Source organism: Bombus impatiens, unplaced genomic scaffold (genome assembly GCF_000188095.3).
Source record: "Bombus impatiens unplaced genomic scaffold, BIMP_2.2 scf_0011, whole genome shotgun sequence".
Lineage (NCBI taxonomy): Eukaryota > Metazoa > Arthropoda > Insecta > Hymenoptera > Apidae > Bombus > Bombus impatiens.
In genome coordinates this window covers 446,774-458,965 of record NT_176430.1, presented here as the reverse complement: position 1 = coordinate 458,965, position 12,192 = coordinate 446,774, and the positions used below count along the sequence as shown (strand labels likewise).

Genomic DNA, 12,192 nt, shown 5'->3' with positions numbered 1-12,192 from the left:
GTAGTCACTTTCTCCAAAATCGATTCCAACATTCACCATATATAGTTGGCTATTGTGTCCACATTTCTAAGGATTCTCTTCTGATTGCAACTGGTTCCATGGACCGTATCCGTCTGCGATCAATGATGGAAAATAATCTATCATCTTCTACAGTTCCCCAACCAGTAAATATTTTCATTGAAGTTCACTTCATCGATGAAATTGTAATTTAAAGGAATCTTCTACATTTACAAAAGCAAGGGTTTGAAATTCTAAAGGAAATCGTAACAACAGAAGAACCATAGAAAAGTGTAAAACTAAGAAATGGAATTCTTGCAATAAAAAGAAGGACATTATAAAAGATACTATAATAACAAGTTGGATTAACGAAGAAGTAGCAACGCAAGGACACGAAGAACGGTTAAAACGTTAAAAAAGTAACGCAATTCTTTAAAAAGTAACAGCAATTCTTTAAAAAGGAGAAGGAATAACATCAGACCATAGGGAAAAGTGAAGTTTGCACGAATAAAAACACACCAGGCAGATACCAAGAAGTTTGAAATTCCAACGCGAGAACACGGCACGATAAACCAGGAATGAATTCCGAAACCTGTATAATTGATTTTTCGTCCTTACTAAATTAGAGAACGAAGAAACTAGGTTAGATTCGTTCGCCAAGATGAACCATGAATTGAATACGAATAATCATTTGTAGGATTCTTTCCGATGAAGCATATCTCCTCGTCAATGAGAAACGGATTCAAATGTGTCACCAATACGTACTCGAACGAAGTTCTCACGTTCTTCTTCGTTTTCACAGAGTTGCTTTGCCTTCGTAGATCGAAGTATCCTTTTCCATCCTTGCGCGGCGCGGCGGCTTAATCACGAAAGCTCACGGTGTCTCTAATTTACATCCCGTATCTTTGTCCCGTTTAAAAAAGCTCGGCCACCGGAAGACGAATTGCATGGCTCTGTAATTATTCGAAGAAAGAGAAACTGTGGACGGTAGAAGCCAGAGTGTAGCGAGAGAACGGCTGATATTTTTTCAAGAGACGAATGTAGAAGAGGAAATGCTAAGGGGTGGAGAAGCCCGACGACCGGAGACGGAGGAGCTGGCTGGAATGGTTTATTGCGTGTGGAGATAATGGGACGATGCGGGGTTTTGCCTCAGTTTCTGTCTTCAATATCGTCCTAAGAATCCAGCTATATTGTCCTACGATACGTTGTCTGGCAGCTTATTAATACAATCGTTTTAATATCGTCGTGATAAGTGTTAAAAAGAAAAGATAGATTCCTTGGGGGTCGTGAAGTGTTCTCTGGATGTTCGTCGTAGTTTAACATTTTTAATTGAGGATTTTCAGCGCACTAATAGAAAAATATCTCAAGTGGATTTTGTCAAATTTATTGGAACGTTAAGGGGCTAAAGATGTTTCTTCTATGGCTGGGAAAGTGGGCTCTGAAAAAAGGTTGGGAAACGTTACAATAGATTCAATTTGATTCATTGTATGTTTATCTTCGATAACGAGTATGAACAAATACAATTCTCTTCCATTGAAGTTCCACTTGGTAAAACAATTTAACGTTTTACTAGAGACCCAAACATAAAAAGCAGTTATGTGTTATTTAAATACACAAGGTAGGCTGCACTGTTTATTTCTGCCTAGACTGTACCTACGAGCAGCGAGGCTAACTGAGCTTTATTCTTGTGGTTTTAAATTGCTGCTCGGCCAACGGGTCCTTCTATTAATCGCGTCCGAAAAAATATTCCATGGGCTGTTGGTCCGTTGTTGCTCGATCTCTCGTACACCTGCGACTCCGTCGATCGATGTTCTACGGGATTAACTTGGCTAGCGTTTTTTAACCGATTTACTCGATATTTGCTTATCAATTATTTACGACAGCGCGTTTCACTCTTCTTTTTTTATTTATTACATCGATGCTGTGAATAAACATGGTTCGATGTTTGTTTTAACTGAAAATTCAGAAATACTAGGTTTTGGTTGGAAGTAAAATAATGTAGATTTTTTATTATACTAAAAAAAACATTTTCAAATGGTTTATACGTGACGCTTTACGATAAAATCGTTTTATAAGAAGGGTGTTCCGTACCTAAAAAACTCTCGATCCTTTTCTTAAGTTTAAAAATCCCTTATTCTCAAAATATGGCATTTTCTTTAAATAGAAGAATTCTTTAAATAAAAGAAATATAAAGAGAAACGTTAGTAAGTTAAGTAATTTCTATATTCACATTACTTTCTCATTAACCTACTATTTTAGAAAGGGCTACGATTGAAAGTAGAGTCAAACGAGCATCGCTATATACATATAAACTATTATCATCCTTCTAAGCCTCCGTGTTAGCACATTACGATATATTTCTCGTAATTATCGTGCACGAGAGCTATACTACGTACCATGTATGCTAGCTATTTGGGTGCACTTTTAAATTGTATTAATTTTGAACAGAACATCGAATGTCTGAACGTGCAAAACTTGTAGTTACCATAATTGAAGTGCGTCGTTGGACTATGTGAATATATCGATACAGTCTGCAACGGTGAAACTCGTGAGCGCAAATATTTTGAAGCAGCAGCAGCTGTTGCTCGAGTGCTGCTCATTAAGCCGGAAGCAGCTTGGAATTTGGCGTCGTTTAAGAAACATCGGTGGAATTTCTCTGTTATCGCATTACGCAACCGCGATTACCATTATTCACGAGTCCATAAGCCTATGAAAGCACCGACTGCCGAATATTTGGACTGCATTAATTGCCGAAGGTAGGTCAAGCACCAGTCGAATTTGCAATCGCTCTAGTTGCACCGGTCGATCGGAAATGACGGCCGGGATGACGAGTGTTCTGACATTTCATTCTTTCACTAGAAAATGCTTCGGCATACGCATAGAATCGAGAGCAATAAACGTATTCGAACTTCGAACAATCAATGGCACGTTTGATTCGATTGGGAGATTATTTAGAACTGGGTTTTGAAGGATTTTGTGGAGATATATCAAGAGAAAGTTTTATTGTATATTATAAATACTATTTTGGCTGTTAATACAATATTAGAACTACTAAATTTGTTAGACAGATAGTTTGCCACGCTTTTTCATATATTAATAACATATGCGATTTAAAGGAAAAATGAATGCCTATAAAATTTTGAGATCAGAACTTGATTATATATAGTCAATGTACTATTTCAACTATAATTATCTGTAATATATCTATCTAAATTATATCTGCAATATATTTCAGTATACGATAGAAACTGGTTGTTCTAGTATTAAATTGGACTGGTGTGATAAAAATAGTCTTTGTGCTTCTTCTCAAAGTATTCTCTATCCCTATATCTTCACGTTGTATATGCGTTTCCCATTTTTCAAAACAGCGTGACAATTGATCTTTTGTCAAGATGCTCAGCAGGTCCACAGTTTTCTTTCACTGCGAAGAGTTAAAGTCGATATCCATTGAAACGTTTTTTATTTGCGAGAAGAAAAAAAGGCGCAGAGTGCCAATATTGAAGCACTTGAAATGCATTTATGAATCAAAACTGAAATGGAGCTATGCATCAATGGAGCCTCTGCATGAGGCATTCTCACTGCACGATTCCAGCAAATCAATTAGTAGTATTCAATCGAAACAAAATTCGCTTGTGAATTGAATAGTGAATCAAGTTGAAATCTTTATTTAATGCTTCATTTCTACTCTTATTAAAGTTATAGTATTCTTACGACACGCAGTTTTACTACCCACTAACCAGAATAAAGTATAAAACACATTATAATATATGTCACATGACTGATTTATTGATCAACGCCTAGCTAAAACCGTTGTATCTAGAAACGTAAAATTTGAGCAGCATACTGCTTATGCGACGTAGGCATGTGATAAGAATTTTGGAAATACTAATCCCAACGGGATAGAAGTGAGGTAAAATTTTTTTAAAAGATATTGCCATATTCCACGAGTTGTTAAAATTAGTTACGTAAAGTTCAGCATGTGAACTTCTCATTAAATAATACGCGTGTGAGCATTTTTCGATATTCAAATCCTAAATGATGATCAAACAGAGGGTAATAAGCATAAATTGCTATAAAAACAAATACCGTGCAGGCAAAGCTGCGTGCGAGCAGCTGTGTTATAAACACAATACATGTATGTGTACCAAAAACTAGATGTACTCAATGATTTCCAGCATCGATTTATTCAGGAATAACTCTTATTTATTGCATCACGTATCAGCTTCGTAAAATATCAATTTGAAAGCACTTTGTGCATATACGATGCGCCGAAAAAATATCAGAAATATAAATTTACACATATTAATATTTCTATATATTAATCGCATGATCCTGTCCATTGCTTCTCGAAAGCTTCTTGCCGTGCCACTGAAATTTGAGCAATTTGTCAGTTTCAATAGTGTCCGTTCGTTCCAAATGCCCACTGACGTAGCTAGTTCGACCGAATGATCAGCAGCAGCCGCCTCATACTTGCATCGCGATGTTGCACGGTATGATTTGCGGGTGCAATCTGCCGAAATGTCGACATGCGACGATTAGCACGCGAATAATCGTTAAGCTTGACTGTCGCGCGGAAGGTTTGCAACGGGCGGGTTGTTCCTTTCATCGCCAGTGCTGTCGAAACTAAGGTAAAGTTCGACGATTCGACGATCCGTGTTCTGTAATTAATTCAATTCGTCGTTTAATCGCGTTCTTTCACATGTTTTGGGTGTTCAAGTTCTCAAAGAATCAACGTTAAATAGGTCTTATCTCCGAGTACCGAGCACCTTGAATTTACGTAATCAGGGCGCTCCTATTCAATTCAAATTCAATCAGACCGAGGGAACGCATTTTATTTCGCAATCGCCGCGTCAAGGCTGAATTAACCGTGTCAGCAATTTATATTTCGCTCCTCGACCTATCGTCGGCCACCATTAGCGATCGCGAAAACGGCGGCCCGCTGAAAGAGCGATTTATGGTAGCTCGATTAAAAGCGTCAGATAGCGTCACTCACAAGTCGAACTTCTCGCTTTTTTCCGGGTATTAGCGGATCTATTTAATCGATCAGATGAAGGGTGCCGGTTGAATTCCTTATCGGCGTGCATCATTTTTATCGGAAAAGAGCGAGTGGATATTTTGAATGAAACGTAAAAGCGTAACTACGATGGGATAAAGTCAAGCAAAAGAGGAAATGTTTTTTTAAAGGAAAAAGAAGACACACGCGGCACGCCATTCTTATTTTTGCGTAAGAATAGCGTTAATATTCTAACAATTGTTAATTTCTCCTCTTTTGTGTCATAGTAATAAACAGTTCTTTGAAAAGCCGATGCGAAAATGTTACGAAACGCTGTGAAATTTTTCTCTGCGATGCGCCTCGTTGCATCGCGGACGGATTAACGGTAAAAAGAACGCGCTAAATGACATTTAGCTTTTTCTTTTCACGCGTGTTACGTCATATTCATCCGCGTCGTGCCGCCACGCTTATTGCGTTTCGGCTTACTAGACTTTCTTCGTTGGAAGGGCGCGATTACGACATTTTTTTCCCCACGTCGAATGTAGTCTGAACGACTGAACTGATGCGCGATTTACGATATTACTCTTAGGGTAAGATCGTTCCCGGCATGGCCAATAAATTGCGTCCGTGTTTTCGCGCATTCGCTGTATCTATAAATTGCTCGTGTTTCGCCGATTTTTACCTCGGCTGTTCGCTATCTATTTCCGTCGTTAATACGATTTCTCCGCCCTCGAGCAGTGCCCCCTCCTTCTACCTCGTGCTCTTTTTTCCCCCCATTGTTGTTCCCGTTGTTTTATTTTCTGCCACGCCACGCCCTGATGTTCCGTATTCTTCGACCAAATATTTTTAATGGCGTTCCCACCTACCGAACCAGAGACCGGGGTTTGTTTCTCGAGTACTTTTAGTGTGCTGCAAACAACTCACGGATGCAACGGGCACAAAAAGCGGTACGGTCGGCGAGAGATCGACATGGAGCCGTTGTTTCCATCCAGACATTATCGATAATACCATAAATTTACGTTCGTTTAATCTAACGCAAGCAGGGGAGAAACGAATGGAACGAAGGATAAAGACGAAAAAGCAGATAGCAGAGATTAAAAGATCGATGAAGTGAATTTCAAAGTCTCCCGATCGGATCCTTTGGCAAAATCCATTTATCCTTCGGTCGATATCTCGTCGGATCCCATGTCCGATAAAAGTTCCTTGAAGCTGTCTGTTAACCATTTATGTGTATCCGAACGCGATTAGACTAGATTGCAGCGGAACTTTGTTCGGTATATTGTTCTGGGAGAACAGGGAAATGAAGTTAGCGGACAGTCGCTACTGGATGGAATTTATTTCTCGAAAGAAGCACCAATATCTCGGTGGAAACGGCGAAGGAGGAGGAGGGTAGCGATGTCGCAGAATTGGAAAGCGCGACACGCTCCAACCTCAAACTCCGCGAAGCACATAAAGAAATAGTTTGTAACAAGCAAAAATTTTAGAATCTTCCCTACGCTCTTGACGCTTTATCGACGATAAATCAAACTCTCCGAGAGAAGTTCACGCGAACTCGTTGAAGGAAGCGTAAAACGGGCAACACGTATAATACATTATACCATGTCGTCCCTGATCGTAATGCACAACTCGCGAATTATGCTGTTGGAGGTAGCTGTGAAAAATGTGAGTAATTATAGATAAGTTGTATATCATCGCGACGTTTATGTAGCTACGTAGTCAATCGGTAAGTTACTCCGCCCCTTTAAGAAAGATACAAACGAATAGAAAAAATATTTCTCATTGTTAACGTACATTTATGTTCAGTTATTACTTCTGGCCATAGTGGAGTCGAAAACGCCTTTCGTAACGAGAAATTAACTCATAAATTACGTTTCCAAAGAATTTGTGTCCCATATCTCAAGAAGATTGTGGTGTTGCATCCTCTACTTCGTCATCCGTGTTGTGACGATTCCCATCTATATGTTTTTTCACACGAACATAAAAGTCATAGCAATAGGCGTGGATTGTAAAGGAAATATTCCTATTGTCCCCATTTTTACGTAACAGAATTTTGTCCGAGGATGGTATAACGGCAGGTATCTCGAACTTGGACGAGTTTGTTAGATGACATTCTATGTTTAACGCAAGGTAATATCAGATTGATTGATACAATCGAGTTGTCGCTTACTATACATCGACAACGGTGTTGCATCTACCACTTAGTGGCAATTATATGTCTCTTCTAGAACACGAGTTAGAGAGTGGGGAAGTAACTTATTGATTGATACGTATTACCACATCTTTTTTCATATTCTTTTTTTTGCAAAATTGCAAACTTTTACATAATAACGACTAAAAATATGATTTTAACGATTTGGATGATCGAAGATGTAAGAGCTTTTATAGTAAAATTCTATACCCGCATATAAATGTGGTTGCTTAGCTTCTTGTACATAAGGTTAGCCGGCATCGCAATCTTTCTGAAATTTTTAAATCTAACACGTTCTGTGCCGGTCACGTAATGGCGAGTATATGGGCTAGCAGTCACGTAAGAGCGTAAGGATACGTCATATAGTATTAAAAAGTATCATACCACCGTTTCCTCTTCCTCTTTTAAAATCTGTATTTTTAGAGCATGGAATGACCAAGATGTGTGCTTCACTACGCGAAGTCACTCGTAAAAAAAGCTGCAAAAACCTTTCCACAAATAAATATTTCACCAACATGACATATTTACAATAAAACAACGTATCTCCACCGATGTAAAAATTACTCGACGAAACCAATCCACGTAACCTATATTTTTGGCACGGCGTCCACTAAATTCCGTTATATTGACACGATTGAACAGCTGTACATGCCATGGTCCGACGTGTTCGACTCTGCGCTTATGAAGAGGACCGTCATAATGTTTCGAATGCTGGATGACGAATGGACAACGTTGTCGCCGAATCGACGAGACTATCGTTCGTATCGTGGCTCTAATTACGAGAACGAACAATTTTATGGCGGCAGATCCGTGCTGTTCTCCGTGCCGGAAACTATGTTCGAGGAGAAAATGTCCGGAGTAGATCTGCAGCTGTATGTGTACAAAGGAGTGTCCAAGTATTTCGAGCTGGAGCCACGACGGAATTTCGGATTCGCCCTCGTCAGGATGGACGATCTGTTTAACGGTATTATCAAGGACCTCTGCGAACGGAAGGAGCTGGAGGGTTATTTTTCTGCCGCACTGGAGCGGGAACCTATATCAAGGTAAATGCATTTAAATACGCGGACCTGGCGTTTATGCAAATTCGCCGGCAAAACGAATTACCGGACGGCAAATGTTACGTCGGCCGGGCTAATGTAATTTAAAAAACTGCTATACCAAGTAGTACTGAATTAGTTTGAACAGCAGCCAGTTTGTTTGTATCGAAAACCGTTTGAATCGTATCGGGCAAAATGTTTCTTCCCCTTCTGAAAAAAGGAGATAGTAATCTCGCGTGTCTGTTTGGTCTTTGTTAATCTTGTTATCTCGTTCGGATTAGTTCGAAACGTTTTACTCGCTAAGATAAACGTACAGGTGGTGTAAACGTTAAACTGGTTTTAGTGAAATTTCCTGCGCCACAATTTCTTCTCGAGTATAATACACGAATTAACGAGACACGAATTAAGAGATACCTAATGTTTCGTCGTTCTCTAAGTATGCAGAAACGCTTGTTGATACGGCTCAGACGCCTGACAGGTGCTTGTGAATCCGCTTTTCTGCGCGGTTGAATTAAGAAAAAAGTAAAGACAGAACAAAATTATGTTAATCGTCCAGGTCGACACGCGGCACGTTCGTTCTGCTGGATGAGGATTTACAAGCAACCGACGCCACCATCGAGCTCTACATACGCATCAGTTACTTGGGCAAATGCATCATAACCGAAGTACACTCCCCTACGAGCATACAAAGAGCATTCTACGCACGCGAGGAAACCGACGACCATTACCAATATCAATTCCGGGAATTAAATACTATGGATCTGGAATCCTTTTGTTGGGGCAGCTTGACGATCATCCCGCCCCTTCATCCTGACAATTTGATCTGTCGATGCAAAGATCTCGTGGACAAATTAGTGGGAGTGGCGACGCAGACGAAAAAGACGAGAAAACGCAAACGCGACGAATTCGATTTAATGCTCAGAATGGCTCATGTACAGAAACTATTGGCCTTGATGAAAGAGATGAGAAAGAATCGTCCAGACGTAATGCCGCCCGCGGAAACGAAGAGAGTTTGCCCACCGTCACCGTCACCGTGTATCTGCCCCACGGTGTGTCCACCTGTCTGCGTTTACACTATGCCCTCCGTTTGTTCCAATCCCTGTCAGCAGACAACCGTTTACTGTCTACCATGAACGAACGCCGTCTACGAGTCACAGAGAATTTACATAGGAAGCCAGAATCGTGAAGTCGTCCTGGAAGATCCAGAGACGTTACGTCCGCGAGATGAGCTTCAAGTTTTACCATTGTTCCAACCAAATCTTTCCCGAGGTAATCACAGGGACCGTGTCCTATCGTGTTTTATGATTCATTCATCCCTCGCGATTGGACGATTTCCCAAATTGCCGGGTGAAATTTTATGGGCCAGACGAGGTTTGGGGGAGCGGTTTGTACGAGTGCAGCCGAATCGTTGGGTGACTTGGTCGAGGGTCGAGGGTCGAGGGTGTGTTTTCCTCGACTTTCTCGAATTACTTATTCCGTTCACAGGAATAGACGCAAGGATGGGAAGCAAGAAAGAATTCTCTTCATCCGCGTACGTTTCTCCCTTTGTGTATCATCGATGTGCATGGAACGTAGGATAATCTGGTCCCGAGACCGGGCGATTGTAAATTGCAAAGCGAACCAAGCCGTCTTCTGAGGAATTTCATGCACCGGGACGTGCAGTTTTTCACCGTGTTCGGGGTAACTCGATATCCACTTCGCGCCCCGGATATTCCGATATTCCATGCAATTGAAAGCCGAAGAGTTTTGCATTTTGATTACAGACACCCTCTCTCCTATACTAGCGAAGAAGATCGCCGCGTACATGTACGTGTATATATACCTACGTACGTATACGGCCACGCCGGGATTTCGATTTGCAGGCAGGGGAGTATTTTATCATCGGTGGCATTATGCAAAGATTCGAATCTGGAGAGGGCGAAAAATCTTCGATCGTGAGGCACGCGGAATCCAGGAACGGGTTTGTGAAAATAGAGCGAACGCTTCTTTTCATCGGTTCGTAAATTTTTGTTGGGAAACCACTGCTCTATTTGGACAATTTCTAAGAGGACTCGATACGTAGGAAGCACTTTTTCAACGTTTTCGCATCTTTTGATATATATGTGCACATATTATCAATCCGTTGAAATTGCACAGTGATATTTGTCAAACGTTAAATCGAAATACGTGATTGCTGTCTAAGAAATAAACGAGTGGGCGTACAATTTTATTTTACGAGTAGTATTCATTAGCTGTCATATGACGAGTAAGCGGTTTTAGTTGCGGTGAAAGTTTACGAGGCTAATGACGACGCACTTTTTTATGTAAAAGGGAGCCTGGAAATAATACTTAATGACTGTACGAAAAGTAAAAACCGAACAATTTCAAAGTTGCCACATTCAAAATTAATTGTACGATATATTTGTGTTTCGTAACCTCGCTTTCTTTCCTACGTGCCGCAATTGTGTGCAGCGATGCGCGTGATTGTATCTGAAAAATTCCTTAGAATATCCCACGTTTCTCGATAAAGAGTTCGCCACGTTTTACACGAGTCTTAGCTCACTGAGTGCACTATTTGTTGTCACGCTTAATTTAAACGTACGTATGGAGCGTTTTACAATTCCACGCAAATACGAGCTCCTGTAACTTGATTGAAATGAACAAAATCCCTCAAAATACGTTATCAACTTAATCGAATTTCAGACACTGACGATTTATGCAATTTTGAAATATTTTTTAACGTTATATCCTAAATATGGGGTTTGTGATACTGTAAAATTAAAAATCCTTTGTCACTCATCTGGAGTCGGAAGTAATACAAGATCAAAATGATCTCGGAATATGCTCGAACGCGATAAAAAACAGCCGGCGAGTGAAAGTGTGTATTTTTACGTTCACGGGTCCCTCAAAATGCGATCGCAATAAATCACCGGAATAAAAGTGACTGGCACCTTGTATGCATGCCACTGAATGGCTATTACACGGCACTAACGAATTTCTATGTGTAGCGCAATATTCCTTGACTATGCTAGACTTCAATTCGAAAGGATAATTCCACGATCTCTAATGCAAGGTTAAGTGTATTGGAGAATCTTCCTAGGACGGAAGCTCGGAATATCGCAGAGATTGTGTAATTCTCAAACAAATACCCAGAATTATCAAACATCGAAGTCTAAGACAACTACTATATTTGCCGTAACAATCTCGAGTATTGCATTTCATTCAATAAGAAATGATGAATTATTCAACGATGAATCGACGTTTTCCTGATTGGTCGATTTAGAATTTTATAAGAAACGCGAATTTAGAAAGTAAAATATTGATTCATAGTTGAAAGTTAAATAAAGTACAAGGGTCGAAACGTATAAGACTAGGTATATTTCGTGAAAGTTTCGATAATGTATGAATATAGCGGGATACAAATATTTATTTCTTTATACGTTGTCCGTATAGCGGTATTGATACCCGTGAAACAAATGCTGAGAAAAAAAGGAAACACGTTTCAGCAAAAGCTCTGTACATTCGGTGTTCACCACGCTCGACGTGATACGTTACTCTTGAATTCCCTCCAAGAGTGGATTTTACCCGGATTTTCGAATTTGCCCGATTTTCTCGTACATTCACCTTCAATTTATCGCGAAGTAAAAGCAGATGCAAGATGGATCGATCTGGAAAACTCCAAAGTCCAATAGAACCCAGTTCTGGGGAGAATTCAACGGTAACATATTAGGTCGATTACCGTGAAACGCTTCTAGACACCAAAACACGATTTCGCAAATATATCCCTTTAAAAAGAAAGAAAACGAGGATGCCCTATCCATACGCGTGTTCTTCTATAAAATTAAATTTCCCCTATATATATATTAACAGAACTCTCCAAACGAATTTCCAAAATCAAAATTCCACCAGCTTTTGAATGAAAGATGTTAGCTTGTCAAATTTGAAGATGATAGACACTGAGAACTTCCGAGGGATAAATTTCCGGAGGCAACAAAATG

The 12,192-nt window shown here is 40.0% G+C and overlaps 2 protein-coding genes across 3 annotated transcripts in view; one reads left to right on the top strand and one right to left on the bottom strand.

Moving 5' to 3' along the window:
• Positions 1 to 12,192, bottom strand: part of LOC100742043 (follistatin-related protein 5) — a 47,390-nt gene that overhangs the window by 18,380 nt on the left and 16,818 nt on the right. The gene's annotated exons all lie outside the window — the stretch shown is intronic.
• LOC100742285 lies at positions 6,199 to 10,422 on the top strand. The gene is made up of 4 exons (XM_033324697.1): positions 6,199 to 6,652; positions 7,821 to 8,221; positions 8,772 to 9,484; positions 9,701 to 10,422. The coding sequence occupies exons 1-3, from the start codon at positions 6,590 to 6,592 to the stop codon at positions 9,346 to 9,348; spliced, it is 1,041 nt and encodes a 346-aa protein (XP_033180588.1). The 5' UTR covers positions 6,199 to 6,589; the 3' UTR covers positions 9,349 to 9,484; positions 9,701 to 10,422.